General features: G+C 42.1%; 1 protein-coding gene across 5 annotated transcripts in view; it reads right to left on the bottom strand.

Annotated features, from left to right (window-relative positions):
• Positions 1-21,386, bottom strand: part of UBE2F (ubiquitin conjugating enzyme E2 F (putative)) — a 396,663-nt gene that overhangs the window by 235,816 nt on the left and 139,461 nt on the right. For all 5 annotated transcript variants that reach the window (XM_077448309.1, XM_077448308.1, XM_077448307.1 and 2 more), the window contains one exon: positions 1,252-1,319. In XM_077448309.1, the coding sequence (XP_077304435.1) occupies positions 1,252-1,319 (68 nt within the window). The remainder of the gene's footprint in view (positions 1-1,251; positions 1,320-21,386) is intronic.

The following is a 21,386-nucleotide window of genomic DNA, read 5'->3' as shown; positions in this document are numbered from 1 at the left end:
GGGTCATAATGTTTTGGTTGATCATGGGGGGGGTCATAATGTTTTAGCTGATCATGGGTTGGTAACAATGTTTTGGCTGATCATGGGGTGGTCATAATATTTTGGCTGATCATGTTGTGGTCATAATGTTTTGCTGTCTATGTAGTGTAAAAGTTGTGGGAGGAGTTAGGGTGGTAAATGTGGCTATAATAATAATAATATATATGTGAGATAACAGTAAGTGGTCTTGCTATGCAAGAACACTTAAAAATGCAGCTATTAACTGAAACCACAAAAGCTGTGTATGAGCCTATCCTTTAGTGCCTCCTGCTGATCAAAAGTACAGTATAGAAAAGATTGCTATACTTAACTAATGTAAAGCCACTCCAGTCCGGCCTTTAGCAGCACCCTCTGTAAGCACAAGAAAGCCAACAATGGCTGGGAAATGTCCGGGAAGTGAGGTCACACAAACTTGCTATGGGGCTTCCATTGTTGGCTGCCTCTCCTGCACACTGAAGCCTTGACAGCTCAGCCTGGGACCGGAGCACCTGCAGAATAAGTATGGCAACCCCGACTTTACAGGGTTAGATAAACTAGGCTTAAAATGGGAGTGGGAGTAGGTGTAGAACTAGTTAGGTTTTTCCTTTACTTCCACTTTAAATGCAAACTGTTAATTTACTTGGTAAATAGAAACATTGTGATTGCATAAAACTTTCTTCATAAGGGTTCCACTGTTTCTAAACCAATCATTTTGTTATTCTAAGAAGCAATTTTGGATACAAACGGCATACAGTGGATTTTTTTTTCCATCTCATACATGACCCTTCTGGGATATTTTGTAAATGTATATCCGAACAACCTCTAGAGTAATGGAAAGTTGAGTCCACTCCAGTCACATACAATGTATTTTGCAGTGACTCAAATAGCACAGATGATCTAATTCCCAAATTATCAATGTCATGCAGATTTACATGGCCTTTTCTATTTTGGATCTGTTTTTCTAACCTTTTGAACACACAAGGTTAGGGATGGGTGGTTTGGCACCCACTACTTAGGCATAGTTGGTTCAGACAGCAATGTGGAAATGCAGGGCTGATAGAAAAGGGGCCCTGAAACATTGTTATTTTTCTAGACTAGTATAGGTAATAAACCTGTAGTTCTTTTGATGCTACAGAGCATTCCCACTTAGCCAAAGCCTAGTAGGTCATGTTGTAACTTGTACTTGCACAGCCAAATAGACAAAACATAAAACAACGTGGTTGATATGCTTACCACCATGTTATAGGCTTCTGGAACCTCAATTTCAAACTGGAACTTGCCGCCTTGGTAATAACCCTCATCTGTAAAACAGTAAAAATGAAAATTTAATGGATGCAGTCATGCTTTACCGCACACTGTACGCTTGTCATAAAGAGAGCATTCATCCATGTAACACTGTCTAATGTGCACATTTCTCTAAAGCCTGTGCACAATGAGTGCATTACATCAAGTAGAACTTATCCAGCTTTATGTTCCACTCATAGCTAATTAAGCAGTGAGCGACAGCGGTTCCTGGGTTGCGTCCACCGCTTCTGTTTCAATTAATCACTTTATTGGCATCATAGTATTAAAATTAAATGCAGGATACTTATTTAGAAACACGGGATTAGCTGCTGTTAATTTTGAACAACAGACAAAACTGCTATTCTTAGAATTGGGACAGTGTATAGTATAGTATGTTTCACAGCTTATGATATCAGCCATTCATGATCTGGTCTTACCCTAAGCCTGTCAGATATAGCTGCATGTGTTTAGTTGGCAGATGCCTTTGCTCTGCTCCCTTGCACTACATAAGTATAGCCACATTGTGTTTGTATTAAAGTGAAATTGACACCACTAATACACAGGCATTCATAATACGCTTGCATACATTGGAACACCCAAAACATAGGCAACTGTGACGGAATGATATAAAGGGTCCGCATTGGGCACTTCCATGATCCACAGCCTGGGAACAGCTGCATATATAGCTTTCTATATAGCCCACTTTGCCTCTATTGTTATCTACTTGAAACAGTCTAGAAGAGAATGAACAGAGATATACAGTGTCTCTGGGACCGGTGGGCAAGGAGTAGAGGCAGGTTTACGTTAATGCACAAAATCAGGCCTCAGGAACAATACCCAGATAGATAGTGTTATGCTGCATAGATCTTGAAATGCAACAAAAATACTAGTCCAGTGTCTATAAAGCGGTCTATGGCAAAGCATATGTATTAAATAGCTGACAGTGGCAGAGCATCTTGGACAGCAAGGTGAATCGATTCTGCCCCATGAATGTAATTTCTGTGGGTATAATAGATCCTAAATACAAAAAGTTGAGCCAATTTCTGTAATGAGGAAATACAGTGGGCCAACAAATGTTTGTGCAGTTTTCTGCTATCTATCCCCCCAGAGGCAGCGACTTCTGCCTCTCCTGGAGGTCATGAGAAAATGGTGTCTTTTTTTTCTCTTCTCCATTATAGCAATCACCCAGCTGCTATGATCATATCGAATTATATTGTGTATTATTGCGTTTTGTCTTTCTTAATGTACTTTGTTAGATTTTGACTGTTACATTATTTGTCAGCTATCATATCCTGCAAGAAAGAAAAGTGAATCCTGAGGAAGCTCAGACTGACATTGATGGATATGGTTTTGGCACATCAAAAACCCCAATTTCCAATGGGACAAATACTGGGAATGTATTTTGTTATGTAGATACAGTGGCTACTGGCTCTAGTGCCATAGTCCTTTGATCATCAAATTCCCCTATGTTTTGTCTCCATTTCTCTCCATAACGAATATGCACAGTAGAAAAAGCAGCCAAAATAAGAACGGAATATACAGTATCTCACAAAAGTGAGTACACCCCTCACCTTTTTATATTTTATTATATATTTTCATGTGACAACGCTGAAGAAATTACACTTTGCTACAATGTAAAGTAGTGAGTGTACAGCTTGTATAACAGTGTAAATTTGCTGTCCCCTCAAAACAAAGCAACACACAGCCATTCATGTCAAAACAGCTGGGGGCCCAATTAGCCATTTTTCCTCCCTGGCGTCATGGGACTCAGTGTTATAAGTTCTCGGGTGTGAGCTAGGAGCAGGTGTGTTGAATTTGTTGCCAGCGGTTTAGACATTAATGGCTGTGTGTTGAGTTATTTTGAGGGAACAAAAAATTTACACCGATATACAAGCTGTACACTCACTACATTACATTGTAGCAAAGTGTCATTTCTTCAGTATTGTCACATGAAAAGATGTAATAAAATATTTACAAAAATGTGAGGTGTATACTCACTTTTGTGTCCGATAAGGAAGCAGCCTATTATTATCAAACTGATACTTAAAGTGGAAGTAAACTCATCGATTTAAACAGTTAAAAAAAAAAAGGCATGCCGGGAATGCTAACTGCACATTGGCTGTGCTCTCAGCCAAACTATCAAACCATCCAATGGCTGGTGTCATAACGGATCACATGTGCAGCACCATAGCAGTTGAAGATTAAACAGAGCAAAGATGGTAGCTTCCTTGGCTGAAAACGATAGGGGAGTTTACTTCCACTTTAACACCTGCCTGCTTCCAACATCTAAAGTCATCTAATTTTGCCAATTTAAGGGCTATCCCATATGGGCACATATTGAGAGTAACTCAATTTTCCCACTACTATTTGAATAGCTTTCTAAATCTTATAAATCAACAAAAAGGTGGGGGGGGGGGGGGAGGGGGAACTGTTGTAAAGTATAAAACCATCCAGCCTCCAACATGGAGACCAGTGGATCTTGCAGTAATTCAAACAGCAACACCCTTTGTACAGGGTTCTGCAAAACCAATTCTTTACATCCAGTAAAATGCTGAGCCTGGGAGGACAAAAAAATAGAATTTGGCGTTAGGAACTGCCAGCCCGCCACTATCCTTTGGGAGATGCAGTATCTTCAATTCGATCCTAGGCCATCAATCTTTACAGAGAAGATGTCTGAACAAAGAATCAATCTTCCTAAAAAAAATTGGGAGGAACCATATAGGAGCATTATGGAGGACATATAGCAATTGCGCGAACCAGACAATTTTCTGATTACTTTATTAATCCCAAAAGGGAAGTTATTGCGATACAGTTACATTGAATAAAAACACAAAATCACAATAATTAACAGAACAAGACACAACAAAATCACCAATAAAAGCAATTAGTGCTAAATAAAACAAAATAAAACTATACTCTAAACTAGCCATACTATTAAAATACAACATAGAATAAACACAGATTGAAAAATAACAAAAAAATCTAACTACCGAAATGCAAATAATACACCACTTTCTCTAGCATTACCCAAACATAATACCAACATACTACGGTATAAAACAAATATCCAGATCATAAACCAGATTAAGTCTTCACCTCCAGCCCTCAAAGAGAAGAATTATATAACTTGATGGCCACAGGCAAAAACAATTTCCTGTGTTGCTCTGTGGTGCATTATGGATTTCATAATCTGTCACTGATGGTACACCGCAGACTGAGTATTGTGGAGTGGACAGGAGGAATTGTCCAAGATCGAACATACCTTGAACAACATTCTCCTCTCCAACACTGTTAAAGACTGCAACTCCAAAGCAACATCACTGGCCTTGCAAATCAGTCTGTGGAGTCTGCTGTGTCGGCCACCCTAAAGGCCCGTACACACGGTCGGACTTTTTGACAACAAACATGCAAATTAGCTGTTTTGGAGCAACATCCGACTGTGTGTACGCTCCATCGGACAAACTTTTTCTGTTTTCATCGGACTTTTGTTGGCTGTGCGAACGGACAAACTTTCTGGCAACAAAAGTCAGATGGAGCAAAGTCCAACCGTGTGTACGCAAAAGGATCAGACTTTTGTACAAGGTACAAACACGCATGCTCAGAACCAATGCAAAAGATCAGACTACAATACAGAAGTTGACCAAAGGTGGCGCTGGAGTCATTGAACGCCCTCTTTTGAAGCGGCGTCAGTACGTTGTGACGTCATTACGTTCGTGTTTGTTGTCAAAAAGTCCGACCGTGTGTATGCAATACAAACTTGTGGACCACGCCCTTTGTACAAAAGTCCACGGAAAAGTTTGTACAAAGTCCGACCGTGTGTATGAGGCTTAAGTCTGCTTTCCCAGCACGCCACTGCATACAGGAGTATGCTTGAGCACCAAAGACTCATAAAGCATCTTCAGCATAGTTCGGAAGATGTTAAAAGACATTAGCCTCCTCAAAAAATAGAGGTGGTACTGGTCCTTCCTATAGAGCACTTCAGTGTTCTTGCTCCAGTCCAGCTGATTATCTATGTGCACCCCCAGATACATGCAACTCTCTACTACATCCACATCTACTCCTCGGATGGAGACGAAGGTGAGGTCACTGGTGCCTTCCTCCTTCTCAAATCCAAAACCAGCTCTTTTGTCTTTGTCACATTTAGATACAGATGATATTTTTTATAGGTTTTATCCTGCCCACAACAGGGATAGGTAATTTACACCAAGCAACACTGATTACTCTTCTATTTTATAAATAATGGATCTGTATTAAAAATAGTATAATGTAATAATCTAAAAGAAACATGAATACCCAGATATTAAAGATAAGACCAAAACAATCTGACTAGCAACAGTGGAAAAAAAAAAATCAATATACTTCAGTAGTCTCATAATTAGATGGTTACATAAGGTCCTATCCAGTGGGCAAATACAGTGTCATATGATCTATCACTTTTTTTTTTTTAGTATAAATATAATACATCTGTTCTGAAAAGCCCCTAGTCTGCAACACCACTACCAGCACAAAATCGAAAGAAATATTGCGCCACTACAAACCTGACAAGAGAAGGATGGCCATCAAAACTCAGACTGGGCAAGTAGGGTATCAGAGAAGCAACAAAAACAGCTAAGTTAATATTAAGACCCCTTTCACACCAGGGAGTTTTGCAGGCGCTATAGCGTTAGAAATAGCGCCTGCGACAGGGAGAGGGTGTGCGCCATGGAGCACGCGAACAACCAGTCGGATGCCACTTACAGCGCTCTGTTGGAGGCAAGGCGTGCTTTGGCACTCCATTACTCTGATCTAACACACACCTCTAGGACGAAACTGGCTGAATCTATCTTTGAACAAGGGGACAAGAACGGTAAACTGTTGGCCATGCTGGTGGCTGAGCAAAGGGTGCAAACTAATATTCCCTGTATTAGAAACGCTCAGGGTGACCTATTGACTACCCCGACGGACATACTAGACACGTTTGTGGACTATTTCAAGTCCCTGTACGCACCCATACCGACCTACGACATAGCGGAGCTGGATGGGCTGTTAGCATCATTGCAGGTGCCGAGACTGTCTGAGGCGGATAGGGACTTTCTGGAGGCTGACATCACGACTGAGGAAATTGAAAAAGCTATTAGGTCTTTCCCTCCCCGTAAATCCCCAGGGCCTGACGGCTTCTGCAGCGAGTGGTATAGGCAGCACATTGAAGAATTGGTTCCTCGACTTAAAAAACTGTATGATTACTGCCTGGACCACAGGTGTCTCCCGGCTTCTTTGCTGGAGGCACAGGTGATCCTACTGCCGAAGCCGGGAAAGGACCCCCTATCATGTTCTTCTTATAGGCCGATCGCACTGCTGAACCAGGACTTAAAAATTCTAACGAAGATACTGGCTACCAGACTCTCTCAGGTTATCACGACTCTAGTTGACATAGATCAGACGGGGTTTATTCCGCAGAAATCTACTGACACAAATTTGCGCAGATTGTTCACCCACCTACAGATTGAACACACTGACAGGGGATCTAGAGTGGTAGTTTCCTTGGATATGGCCAAGGCCTTTGATTCCGTAGACTGGCAGTATATGTTGACAGTTCTGAGGAGAATGGGCTTTGGGGAGACCTATGTGACTTGGATTTCTTTGCTTTACAGTGCCCCACGGGCCGGTATCAAGATAGCTAATTCAGTCTCACACCAATTTAGCGTCGGCAGGGGCACGCGTCAGGGGTGCCCTCTTTCCCCGTTCTTATTTGCATTAGCCATAGAACCACTGGCTATAGCCCTGAGGCTGTCGCCTGGGGTAGGCGCACTGGAGGTGGGGGGTATCAGGGAGTGTATAGCGCTCTATGCAGATGACATGCTCCTTTTCCTGAAGGACGCAGGGCCATCTTTGGAGGCGGTGTTTGGGGTGCTCGACAGGTTTGCTGAGTTCTCCGGGCTCCGGGTTAATTGGGAGAAATCAAACGTGCTGGCTATTGACGGGGAGGCGCGAGAGGGGGCGACCACTAGGGTCCCCATAGCCTGGGTGCAAGAAATTAAATACTTGGGAGTGAGAGTTTCAGCACGAGTGGGCGACTTTATGTCTCTGAATCTCCTCCCCTTGCTGGCCAGGGTTAAGGTGCAGCTGGAAGCTTGGAAGCATCTGCCGCTGTCCCTCATTGGTCGGGTTAACCTGCTCAAAATGAAGGTTCTGCCTGTATTCCTTTACCTCTTACGTAATTCTCCCATTTGGGTTCCCTGCTCATTTTTTAGGAGGGTTAATAGTCTTTTTGGATCCTTTTTATGGGCCGCTACGCATCCCCGAATAGGTCTCAGGGTTTTGCAGGAGCCGTGGGGCCAGGGTGGCTTGGCATTGCCGGATCTTTTTAAGTATTATCTGGCTGGGCAAATGGTAGTCGCTAGACGGTGGCTGACACGGGAGGACGGGGATTCGGCAAATGTACTGGAGGCGGCCCTTTTGGGCTCGTATGAGAGTCTGTCCCATTTGGTGTATAGAGGTCCAGGGGCTTCACCAGTTCTGACGGCTTCTATGCGGGCAACGATCCGGGCCTGGGGGAAAGCACAGACCTTGATGAAACAGCCGGAAGGGAGTTGGTCTCCCGACACTCCTCTATGGTTCAATCCTAATTTGTCACATTTTGGGGGTATACCGGATCCGGTGATATGGGCCAGGGTAGGTGTTAAAATGCTAAAGCATGTGGTAGGAGGGGGGCAGCTTTTGACGTTTGATCAGCTTAAGGTACAACATGATCTTCCCAATTGGTATTTTTTTCGGTACTTACAGTTGCGACATGCTTTTCTTTCTCAGTTCGGTCCGGGGGCTCTGCAGTTGGGGGTGTCACCTCTGGAAATTGTGCTGCGGACAGAGGATCTAAAACAGCCTCTCTCCGTTGTGTACAAACTGTTGTTCTCGGACAGGCCGAAACCTGTACAACAATGTAGAGAAGTTTGGAGTGCCTTGGTACCTGACTTTGGAGGGGAGGATTGGGACGACATGTGGGGATACCCGTTTCAGACCCTAGTATCGGCTAGAGACAGACTTATACAGTTTAAAATCTTACATAGAGTATACTACACCCCAGCCAGACTGGCTAGAATTTACGGTACCGGGATGGGGGGCTGCTGGCGCTGCACAGCTGACCGGGCTGATTTTGACCATGTGTTTTGGCTGTGTCCGCGGATTGAGGAGTTCTGGAATGGAGTGACGCAGGTTATACAATCTGTCCTTTCGGTGCCGATTCCAGTCACAGTTGCGGTATGTTTGCTCGGACTGGTGGAGGAGTTGGCACCTCGAAGGGCGCAGAGGACTCTGATCTCTCTGGCGTTGTTTTATGCCCGCAAATCTATCCTGCTATGTTGGAAGAAACCCGAACCTCCTACGGTTTCTTATTGGAAAGGTTTAATTAATAAAGCTTTACCGTTATACAAAGCCACTTATCTCAGCAGAGGGTGTCCTAACAAATTTGAGAAGGTGTGGAGGTGTTGGCTTGATGCCGCGGACACTGTGAATTGATTGCTTGGCTGGTGGTGTACTCCTGGTATGTCGGGGGAGGGGCGGGGTGGGAGGGTGCTACCTCTCGGATTGGATAACATCCCCATCTTGGGTAGCTAAATACTCAGTAACGGTACAAATAATGTGTTTCTTATATATGTGATGCTGTCAATGATTACAGACTGAGCTCCGGAAGGAGAATGGAGGGCTGCACGGGTGGGAGTTTGGTCGGGTGGGGGGTGGGTATGGTTGGGATGGGCGGGGGGGAGGTTATGTTTGTATGTTATTACTGTGTTGAAAAACTTTCAATAAAAATAAATTTAAAAAAAAAAAAAAGAAATAGCGCCTGCAATCCACCCTAAAAAAGCTGCACCATTGTTTGCAGTGTGAAAGCCCGAGGGCTTTCACACTACAGCGGTGCGCTGGCAGGACGTCAGGGAAAAGTCTTGCCAGCAGCTTCTTTGGAGCGGTGTGTTTACCGCTCCTCCACTGCTGCTCCCCATTGAAATCAATGGGGCAGCGCTGTAATACCGTCGGCAAAACGCTGCTATTGCAGCGTATTTCCGGCGGTTTTAACCCTCTCGGCTGCTAGCGGGGGTAAAAGCGTCCCGCTATCGGCCGAAATGCGCCGCAAATCCGGCGGTAAAACGCTATGGGTGGTGTGGTGTGAAAGGGGTCTAAGGGAGCAGCAGGGATGGCAAATCTGTCCATAGGATCATGTTAATGTGGAATTCCAAGCTCCAAGATAAAAATGGCTCCCACACCCTACTAACTCCTATTCTAACTATACTGTTGAAGAAATATGCAGATACTTACCTATTCTCATTTCACTTTGGTCTGGTCAGGTGATCAGGTCCCAGTGACGGCTTCAGGAGACAGGAGGGACAGCCAGCAATGCCAATGGGCGACGTCACCACTCAGGCATATCCTCTGTTTTCAGCACTCTCCTGCATCCTCAAAACTGGCCAGTGGGGAGATCACGTCACCAGACTAGGATTAGGTGAATTTATAGACCTCTTCCTAGTACAGGATAGTTAGAAAAGGAGTTAGAAGGCAGGTGTGTGCAGTTCTATGCTTAGTTACAGCCTGGAATTTCACTTTAAGCTGTACACTCCCATAGAGCTGGGCTTTATGGAAAGTGGCAAAAAAAAGGAAGGGGCAATAAAGTACAAAATAAGAATACACATTTGGAGAACACCAAACAGAATGTGGCAGCCTCCCAGTCAGATGAGACTAAAATTTTATTTTTTTGGGTTATCATGGGAAACGCTATGCATGGCACAAACCCAGTACTTTCCATCACGGAGAAGACCATTCCCACAGTGAAGGATGGTGGTGGCAGCATCATGCAGTGGGGGTGCTTTTCATTAGCAGGAACAGGAAAACTGGTCACTATTGAAGACGGATGGCACCAAATACAGGGGAATAATCGCAGAAAACTTGTTTCAGTCTGTCAGATTTGAGACTGGGATAGAGGTTGACCATCCAGCAGTACAATGATTCTGAACTTACTACTAAAATTATATTTTTGCAAGGCATTGTATATCTGAATAGCTGACACACATGGCTACCTCTGTCAAACAGAAAAATCATCCTAATAACTCAATTCTTTTAGAATTCCCAGCATGCTTTGCAAACTGAGCAACATGGAAGCACCCTCCAACTACAGTTTTTTTTGTAAAATAAAAATATTGTACAAATTAAATTGAAATCAGTTTACACATATTTACCAAAAACTAGAAGAAGTCGACCGATATCGTTTTTACAGGGCCGATACCGAATTTTCGGGCCGCTATTCTGTACATCACCATTCACCTGCCACCAGATGCAACATGTCACTTGCCACTGACACCTGCTACCCAGATGAAGTTGTCACTACTTACACTACTTCTGGCAGCCTCTCCCCAATGGTGCCCAAGCAGGTAAACTTCCACATGCAGGTGGGTGGTGAGAGATGACGCAACTATCTGTCTGCTCACCCACAGCTGCAGCTCTGTCAAGAGCAGCCTTTTCAGCCCTGCTGTGGGGGCAGAAAAGCAGTGATGTGAGGCAGGCAGTGAGAGATGTCATCCCTCTGCTGCCTGCTGCTCTACTGAGAGATTGGCAGAGACTGCAATGAGCGCCGCGCTGACAGGGGGAGGAAATCTGACCAATAGCAGCAATTTTGTTACGTTTCTGACCAATACAGGTTTGAATAACGTGAATATTGGCCACGCTAATAATCAGTCGACCTCTACCAAAAACTATTACAGTTTCCCTTTAAAATTGCTATTTAGTCAACAGGAATTTTGACTTAAATACAAAATACCATAAAAAAGTAAATGTGCATATTTAGTGTTATATGTATCCTAACTACCAAGAAGATGTAACATTAACATTTTGCAAAAATTCAACAAAAAACTAAATAAAAAGGAGATCTCCAGTTTCCTTGCTAATACAGGACTGGGGGTTAAAGTGGTTGTAAACCCTTACAAACCACTTTGACCTACAGGTAAGCCTAGATTAAGGCTTACCTGTAGGTCCAAGAAATATCTCCTAAACCTATACAGTTTAGGACAGGGGTTGACAAATTTGCTTGGAATCTAGGAGCCAGCTAAAAAAGTTAGGAGCCAGGTCCGTGACGGCGATCTGGACCTGTCCCTGGCCTGACATGGAGACGAGTGAGGGGAAGATAGCCCCCAGCCCCCCACCTGTCTCCAAGTCATTGCCCATAGCTCTTAGAGGGACATTTTTAAATTGCATTTTAGTGTAAATATGAGATGTGAGGTCTCTCTGACCCCAGATCTCATATATAAAAGAGGACCTGTCATGCTTTTTTCTATTACAAGGGATTTTTACATTCCTTGTAATAGGAATAAAAGTGACACACTTTTTTTTTTAAAAGAACAGTGAAAAAAATAAAAATAAAAGTTAAAATAAGAAAAAAAAATTGTTTTAAATGCGCCCTGTCTTGCCAAGCTTGCGTGCAGAAGCGAACGCATATATGAAAGCGGTGTTCAAACCACACATGTGAGGTATCGCTGCGATCGGTAGAGTAAGAGCAATAATTCTAGCCCCAGACCTCCTCTGTAACTCAAAACGTGCAACCTGAAGAATTTTTTAAACGTCGCCTATGGAGATTTTAAAGGGTAAAAGTTTGTCGCCATTCCACGAGCGGGCGCAATTTTGAAGCGTGACATGTTGGGTATCGATTTACTCGGCGTAACATTATCTTTCACAATATAAAAAAAAAAAAATTGGGCTAACTTTACTGTTGTCTTTTTTTTTTTTTTTATTAAATAAAAAAAATTTCCCCCAAAAAAGTGCGCTTGTAAGTCCGCTGTGCAAATATGGTGTGACAGACAGTATTGCAACGACCACCATTTTACTCTCTAGGGTGTTAGAATAAATAATAAAAAAATAAATAAAAATATATATATATATATATATATATATATATATATATATATATATATATATATATATTATATATAAATATAATATATAATATAATATATATATATATATATATATATATATATATATATATATATATATATTTTTTTTTTTTTTTTGTTTAGGGGTTCTAAGTAAAGGGATGGAGAAAGACTTGCCCATTAGCATTGTTGGTTGTAATTCCAACGGCCACCACAAGAGGGCGCCAGATTCCAGAAGGAACCATAGGATCACAGAAGGCCTCAAAGCCGGGGGCTCAATTACCGGCCACCTGCGGCGCGGCCCGACGCGATCGCGCGGTGGGGGTCCACGGAGACGGGATACCCCCAGCTATGCTGCCCCAGGCGCAAGGTCGCTGATTCTAGTCGCCAATGCGACCTGGCGACCGGGTTTTGTCGAGCACTGGTTTAGGAGATATTTACCTGAAGACAGCCACCGCTGTCTATGGTGCATGCGCCGTAGACAGTGGCGCGCAGGCGCACTGGGTAAGCCGCAGATCGCGGCGATATGCCGCGAGTGTCGGCTCCCGTGCGCATGCGCGGGAGTGGCGTCATCACTGCTCCAGCGAATCACAGCCCCGGAGCAGCGAGACCCACGGAGACCCACCAAGAAGATGGATGCTCGGAACTACAGGGGACAGCGGTGACTTCCCTGGCTCCTGTGTCAGGTAAGTGACACATAATGGACTACTATGCGATGCATAGTAGTCCATTATGCTTTACCTTTGCAGGGAATCAAAGAGGAAGTAAACCCATCAGGGTTTACATCCTCTTTAAAGAAAGTAAAGGTGTAAAGACCTGTAGGGTCTTCTTACTACAGGCTGCTGGGTTCAAGTTTCTGTATGCTTCGTTGCCAGGATCAGCAAAGATTTTCAGCATTCAGCATACTTCTTATATTAAGTGGGGCTTCATTTTTCTTTTTTTTAAGAGTTCATTGACACAAGCAGTATCAAGTCACAGGTCCCACAATCAATGTAAGTCTAGAAATGTAGTAGGCCAATCAATGCCATGCAGCTAAATATCCACCCTTTGTATTTTCCTTCCTTGACTGCCCCATCCTATTTTTTAAGGATTTTTTTGTATGTTATATGGTCATACAGTCTATGCAGAGTCTTTATAATAGTGCATCAAAGAAAGCTCTACGCACAATAAAGCCTTTGACTAATTCAGTCTGCCTTATGGAACCTTCCATGATGCAACAGACCCAATATTCCACATCTCTCAGACTGACATTGGCTTAACCTCACAGTAAGGCTCATGTATATTTAACACATACAGATATAAAATAAGTAGTGGTTCAATGCAAGAGAAGTCTGGACGAAACGAGATCCAGCTCTCGTCAGCAAAGCCCCTTCTTTATGTGAAACAGGAGAAGTTCATAAAACAATGATATGTAAATGTACAACAGCGTGTTCTCAATGTGATCATCTGATTAACATGCTCGCTGGCCTTGGGGTGAGGGGGTGGGCACAGAGCACATCATTTACACCCAACTGAGCATCTCCAGGACACGATAGAGTGAACAAACATGCAGCTGGGTGGGAAATCAACAAAAAGCATCAATATGGAAAGTAGACTCAGGATCTTGTGCTGTGAAGAAATAGTTGGCATTATGGATAATGTGACTTTAGGCACAGAACCATGACAATATCATGACTTGTAATGATAAACAAGAGGTTAAGTATGATATGCAAATCAAAAAAGAACTTAAAAACTGTATCTGGACTACATCTATAGAAAACTACAGCATTAAATTACCAATTATCACTTTGTTCCCATTTTCTCAAGCAAGTTTGTATTGTACACATGGAGAGAAGAGGAAACCAATACTGATGTCTAGGGCATATCTTTAAAGACCAACTCTAGGCAAAAAAAAAAAAAAAAAAAAGGTATCTCCTGCAGTCAGGCTGTGTGTGCTTCATTTATGTCTAGGGTAACAATAAAAGAAGACATGCATACTCAATCCTCGGCTTCTCCCCACAGCTTCTCACCCCCCCCCCCCCCGTCTAGCAGTTTAAGGTCCTGACATCAAGACTAGAGTGGGGTCCATGGCCCTGCTCTATACGTGAGGAGGCTGAGGAACAATCCACAGCCGGATCGTGGGAGAGAGTCACCTGCCTGAGGAACAGGTCAGTGAAATTGTTTCTCCTCTCCCATAGACAAAAGGAGCCATTAACTCATGCAGGGTGGGCACAGCCCTGCTACAAGGTATTTTATATCTGTCCAGGGTTTGGCTTTAAGTCAAAGAAGAACAGTGACATTAAAGTACAACTATACTCCATATTTAAAACTGAACTACAAGATAATCAAATACTGTCTAAACACGTGTATGCTTTCTTGAATCCTGGTGTGCTGTGTGTATTTAAATCAGTTCTGTGCAGTAATCCAGTGTGAAACGTCCCCTCTGTGCAGGAGCTTCCTGTAATAAAGACCAATAACTGCTGCTCCCTCTCCTCCTGCAGGGTGATTGGTTTGTTTCGCCTCCTCCTGTAGTTTTCTGCCGGTGTTCTGTCCGAATTGGCGACCCGTCAGATTTCGTAATGAAGTGATGTTCCATCGCGGCCATCTTTGTACACACGCATTCGGCCGCATTAAGCCTACAGTCAGAAGTCGGCATGTGGATATCTTTTTAAACCCACTGAAGTCTTGTATTTCACACTTATTTTTACCAGTAAACTGAGCTTATACAGTGAAATACAGTATTTAGAAATCCGTGACACTGATTTGATGTTGAATTTGAAAAGCAGCAGCAAGCCTCCTGATCTCACAGGTTTACTAATCTGACAGAACACCACTGCTGGCTGCTTTTACAATTTAACATCAAAACAGTCGGACATATTTAAAAATACTGTATTTTACTATACAAGCTCAGCTCTCTAGTAAAAATAAGCATGAAATGCAAGACTTGGCTGGGTGTAAAAAGATGTCTGCTTGCCGCCCTCTGACTGAAGGCTTAATGCGGCCAAGTGCGGGGTGTACCAAGATGGCCGCGACGGGCCGTCACTTCCGTTACAAGATTTGTCGGGTAGCCTAATCTGACGGAACAGAGGCAGCCTGTAGTGGGTGGGGCTTGCTGGGCCTCTCCCACAGTTCTGTTCTCTACAGAGGCTATGTAAAGCACAGTGACGTGGCTACAAGGATTTAAATATTTTGTGGCAATGGAAAGTTTTTGTGCCTGGAGTTCAGCTTTACATTTTGTCCCAGTTGAGCTCACATACAATCTAAGTATAGTAGCCAAGTGATTAGAGAGGAAAAAAACTCCAATTTTTTTTCTCAGTTTGAGGTCATTAGGTTTACCTGCATGTGAGAAGGAAGTCCTTCATTTTCAGCATCCTTACAGTTCCGTGATCTAGATGGCACCATGTCATCACTAGGCATAGGGATCACTTTCACAATGGCCAAAATTTTGTTTTGAATAGGCCAAGTCTACACCAACATGTTTGTGTTGATGTGAGTTGGCTGAAAATGGAACATGCAGCATTTAAGCACTGTGTTGCTATGGCCAATTTTGTATATGGTCTTGATAGCAATAATATAGTTACGTTTGGTAACATCATATGGTTATAGAGGCCCTTCCCCCTCCATTGATATGTAAATAAACCAGATGGATAGGTTTTGGAACTGAGTAGAGGAAGTTGGTGTGTGCAGGAAATGGATGGGAGGGGCATAGAGAGGGTTGGAAGAAACGTGTTTGGACAAGAGGTGTTTGGAAGGACAAAGAGGATACATGGCTGCCAGAAGCTGGAGAACTTTGTGAGTTGGACTGAGCAAAAGGACCATGGAGGACATCTTGACCCCTAAGTTGAGTAATTGTTTAGTTTACTTAATGTGTACAAATTGTACATGCTTATATGTGTAGGTATATATTTTGTAAGCTATAAGTTGTGTTGTATTGTTCATCCTACAGTTTCCTACAATGGGATAAAGGAATATTCCTGAACTTTGTTTTATCTCATGGTTACTGTGAAATTGTGTGAATGTATAAATGCAGTGCATGTTCTCATCGAATGAGTTTACCAAAATGTAAATATTGCGGAATATACAGCCTCATGCTACATAACTAAGCTCCATTTCATGCTGAATAAACGAAATTAGTAATGTATCTTAAATAGAAAAACTCTCTCTGCATATGTATTTTTCTCAAAAAAAATGTGAAAAAAAACGATTCAAATAAAAAACAAAAAGAAAACAAACAGATTTTTGATCATTTATTTTTAATCCACCCTACGCAGCCACACAAACATTAATGCTGCTAATCACAAAATACAACTGCAAGCGATCACTGTGCCTGGAGTCTTGGAATTTCAAAATAGCAAAACATGCTTTTAACAGTGGCAGAACAGTTGACCGTGTGAAAAGAGGCCTAACACTTTATAATGCTAATATGGATATTTAAATCTAAATATCTAAAGTCAAAACTTTTTTTTGTAAATAGTTGAGAAGGGTTGAAACTCCTGTTAGATTTTTATTTCTGTCTGTCCCTTTTGGTCACATTCACCCAGTAGGGAAATGCTGACAGCTAGATTGGAGTGAGTGAAAATCCAAACTTTTACACAGGTGCATCTCATAAAATTAGAATATCAAAAATTAATTTATTTCAGAAATCCTATTCAAAAAAGGCAAACTCCTATAATTTATATATATGCGTTACACACAGTTATACATTTCAAGCATTTTTAAATTTTATGATTATAGCTTACAGCTAGTGAAAACCCTAAATTCAGCATCTCAGAAAATTTGATTGTATAAGACCAATAAAAAAAAAAAAAGGATTTTTAATACATAAATGTTGCCTACTAAAAAGTATTTCCATGTACAATATAATAATGCACATAATGGAGGCGATCAGTCTGTGGCACTGCTGAGGTGTTGTGGAAGCCCAGGTTGCTTTGGTCTGGTGTCTCATCTTCCTCTTGACAATACCCCACAGTTTCTCTATGGGGTTTAGGTCAGGCGAGTTTGCTGGCCAATCAAGCACAGTGATACCATGATCATAAAATAAATTATATATATACATTATATATATATATATATATAAAATATATATATATATATATATATATATATATATATATATATATATATATATATATATATATATAAAATATTGGATAAGTTAAGTTTTCAATTCAGCCCATTCACTCTGCTCACTTCACTTTGATTATGCACACACAGTTTTAAGTTTTGCTTATACACGTGTGTTACAAATCAATCTAGACCACACACTTGTTTCCAATTTACCCATTGTGTTCACATTGGGCAACATTATTGTGAATTATATTTCATATCACTATGGGTTTTCCCACCCTTTACATAGAATCAGTGCACCTTTACACCATCTTTTCATTTGTGGTATTCAGGGTTTTTCAGGTGCAGCAGACTTAATTGAATTGTCAGCGCTTCCCTTCAACTACACACAATGAAGGGGGGGGGGTAAACCTTCCAGAGCGCTTACATTTCAGTGGTTACATTTGCAACACAACCTATTAGACGTGCACTGCTAAAGAAACATTCAAACTCCCAGAAACACAAAACCCATAGCGGGTTCACTTTGTTAAACTATCTGAACTGTTTTTGTGGTCTATACACTGATCAGGTGATCAGGTACACATGTTATTACATAAGAACATAACTATTGAAAAAATAGCTAAATATGCGTGACAAAATTACTGTTTAATCTTTCAGAGATATACCTGGAAATCCAACAGGCACCAGATTCATGACAACTTAATTTTTTATGTTAGGGCATAGGGAAGCACCTGGTATGTTCCCCATAGTTAATAGTATTTTAATCACAGTTTGAGAAGATTTAGGACTGAATTTAAATCTGTTTTATATTAATTCTGGTTGCATTGTGCATATTTACTTTGAAATCTGGTAAAACCTATTTAAAGACTGTAAATCTCACAAGATAATCCCAGCTCAACTGTAGGAAGAACCAGATGTTTCAGCTCTTAATAGTCAGCTCATCAAAAATCACATAATCCATTTTACCCCCCAGTCAAACTATTTGCAAATACTCCTTGTTTAAAGCCTCAAAGGTCAGAGTTTTAACAAATTCAAAGCACTACAAAGATCATGTTCCCAACACAGACTTTCAGAACTTTTGTTTTCGGATTAGGAGGAGATCAATTTAAGGAAGAGACCTTCAATCTAGTTTAGGGTTCAACTTCCATCTAAAAGTGGAATATGCAGTAAACTACAATAAAGGAATTAAAAAGGGTTTAAAATTAAGTGTTGTCATTCAGGTATCACATCAGAGAAAACCCCATCTATTCTGCCTAAACATAATTCCACCCTGAACCCATCTGCTATTTTTTTCCCCTTGCCTCACTTCTACACGGGCTAATCTTATGTTATAAAAGGTCAATAATGGATACTGCATTTGCTATGTATATTGTCCATTATTGCAAACCTGTCATGAAGACAACCGTAGTCAATACTGCTGATCTAGATTTGAAAATGTTAGCTGTCAAGACTCATTCTAAGTCTGAGTGATCTGCAAGTCACAGCTTGACTCGTTTCGCTCACGTTACAGGCTGTGTCTATGGTTGATGCCTCGTATCATAAATATGCCAGTTGTTAGGTCTTTTCCTGCTTTTCAACATCTTAGGGCTCAGTTTCCCATATCAACCTCATACTACTACACTCTTTGCTCCTCCTTCTGTACCTCCCTGGATTTTTGTCAGATCACTCCTTTTGCTGGTTATGCTAAACTGGAATGCAGTCTCCATTTATACTGGACCCCTTTTGATTTTCTCAGTTCCAGATGCATACATTGTTTCCCAAGAATAGTTTTCCTTATTTGAAAGGAATGCAGTTTACCCCAGTCCCTTGGGGGGCTGGGAAACCTTGAAAATGTATGCTTGCACTCGCCTCTCTGTGCTGATCAAAAAGGTTAAACAGTCATCTCCTGTTACGGCCTGCTCAACTGGCATCTTTCACTAATGCTTTTGCTCCAGACCCATTCCTGCATCATGCACAGGTGCAAGTGGTAATAATGGAGATCTTAAAAACGATCCCTCCTTCCTCCTCTTACCTATTCTGCTTGGCCTTTATGAAAAATATCTATGTATATCCTTTTTTTCCCCCCCATCTGTAATAGGCAAAGGTCTCTATGTAGCAGCTGTAAGGGAGACAGCCAGCTAGTGTTGAGGCCTAGCTGTACCACTGTTGCATGAGAAGGCTACTAGATGGCTGCATGGTCAGTTCTTAAAGGGCTCAGTTTCTCCAGCAGAAGATAGGGAATGCCCACAGCAGCAACTCACCATTCGGTCACACACAGCGATTAACACACTCTCTGCTCTGTACCCATGTGACTGGCACACCTGGACTCGCCACTCTGGATCCTGCTCAGGCCACAATTTTGCAGCAGTAGTGGTGCACACTGGACAATAATGTGCACTCTACAGGGTACTCAAAGTCATTAATTCTAACTGGGTGTAGACATGGTTCGGCAATGCAGTAAAGGAGCGGTTAGAACATCTGTCTCCCTGTTGGGAAAATTTCTCTTATTTCCTATAGTTTGAGAACAAAACGTAGGCAGAAGCTTTCCAACGGGGACAAAGATAGCTACAAGGGCACTTAAGTGTACTGGGGTGTTGAAAGTCAAGGCAGCCATTTATTGTTCAAAGCTGGGCTTGAAAACTCCCTTGGAGTAGCAAGATTTACTCACTTTGATCAGATTTATCTTAAGTATCATCATTAATGTACATACAAGCCATTTGTATCCACTTGATATATAGACATCTTCAAAGAAACATTTCAGTTTTCACTTCATGAAAAACAAAATGTTCTTGTACTTAGAACCACTATTTGTTGCTTTCATATTAAACAGTCAAACTCATTGTGCACCCCAAGTTATAATTTTCAAAGAAACATGTAAGAAGAATTTGAAAAATGCATTTGACAGATTTACGGAAAGAACATTAAGCATTGTCTGACTGGCATAATACAACTTGGTAAGCAAACTTAACAAGGAAAAAAGCAGGAAAACATATCATTGGACATTTACAGTTTCTTCAAATACTTCATAACTATCTCAGATTTTGGCAGATCAAGCAAAAAGTAGAGCTCTAGCTAAATTCAATTTTAAGGTCACTGGATTAGATTCAGCCTTTACTCTACTGAAACCTCAACCTGGGTCCCAGAAAAATTGCCCAAAAGTTGAAGGTGTCTTCAGGCACTAAAGGGCTAAAAATAGAGCCTGTAAAGCGCCTGAAAAACTCCTCCCCTGCAGCCCCAGTGTGAAAGTCCGAATGCTTTCACACTGGAGTGTTGCGCTTGCAGGGCATTAGAAAAAGTCCCGCAAGCAGCATCTTTGGATCAGTTTAGGGGCAGTGTATACACTCAACATGCCCCTCCTGGGATAGCCCTCTCAGATATTTCAGGAGGCTGCAGAAGCAGTGATACAGAGAGGCTAGAGAATTGAGCCATACACATCAAAGGGAGGTTGGAGGTCTGAACCTGAATGACACAGCTAGGCTTCTGATGACTTCAGAAAAGATGGTGGCACGGGACCTGGCATGTGGCAGCAGTGCAGTGAATTAGGGAAAAAAAAGGGGGGGGGGTGAAGTTTCTCTTAGACCCCTTTCACACTGGGGAGTTTTTCAGGCGTTAAAAAAAAGTGACTGTAAAGCGCTTGAAAGAAGCCTCACCCTGCAATCCCAATGTGAAAGCCAAAGTGCTTTAAGAGCCCTTTCACACTGCCAGCGCCCGAAAAACGCTCGTAAAGCGCAGCTTAAACTAGCGGCGCTTTACCAGCATTTTTGAGCGCTAGTAGGGCTCTTTTAACCCCTGCTAGTGACCAAAAAGAAGGGTTAAAAGCATCCACAAAGCGCCGCTGCCAAGAGCGCTTTGCAGGCTTTTCCCATTGATTTCAATGGGAAGGGGCGCTTTAGGAGCGGTGTAAGAGCTGCAAAGAAGCTGCTTGCAGGACTTTTTTTGATGCCCTGCCAGCACAGCGCCTCAGTGTGAAAGCACTCGGGCTTTCACATTGGGATTGCAGTTGTGGCTTCTTTCAAGCGCTTTACAGGCACTTTTTTTTTTAAGCTAAAGTGCCTGAAAAATGCCCCAGTGTGAAAGGGATCTCAGTGTGAAAGCACTCGGGCTTTCACATTGGGATTGCAGATGAGGCTTCTTTCAAGCGCTTTACAGGTGCTTTTTTTAACGCTAAAGCGT

This window comes from Lithobates pipiens, unplaced genomic scaffold, assembly GCF_037356315.1.
Source record: "Lithobates pipiens isolate NorthernLeopardFrog02 unplaced genomic scaffold, aLitPip1_a1.2 Scaffold_22, whole genome shotgun sequence".
Classification (NCBI taxonomy): domain Eukaryota; kingdom Metazoa; phylum Chordata; class Amphibia; order Anura; family Ranidae; genus Lithobates; species Lithobates pipiens.
Note: the sequence above shows the minus strand (reverse complement) of the source record. Positions and strands in the feature narration are given on the sequence as shown.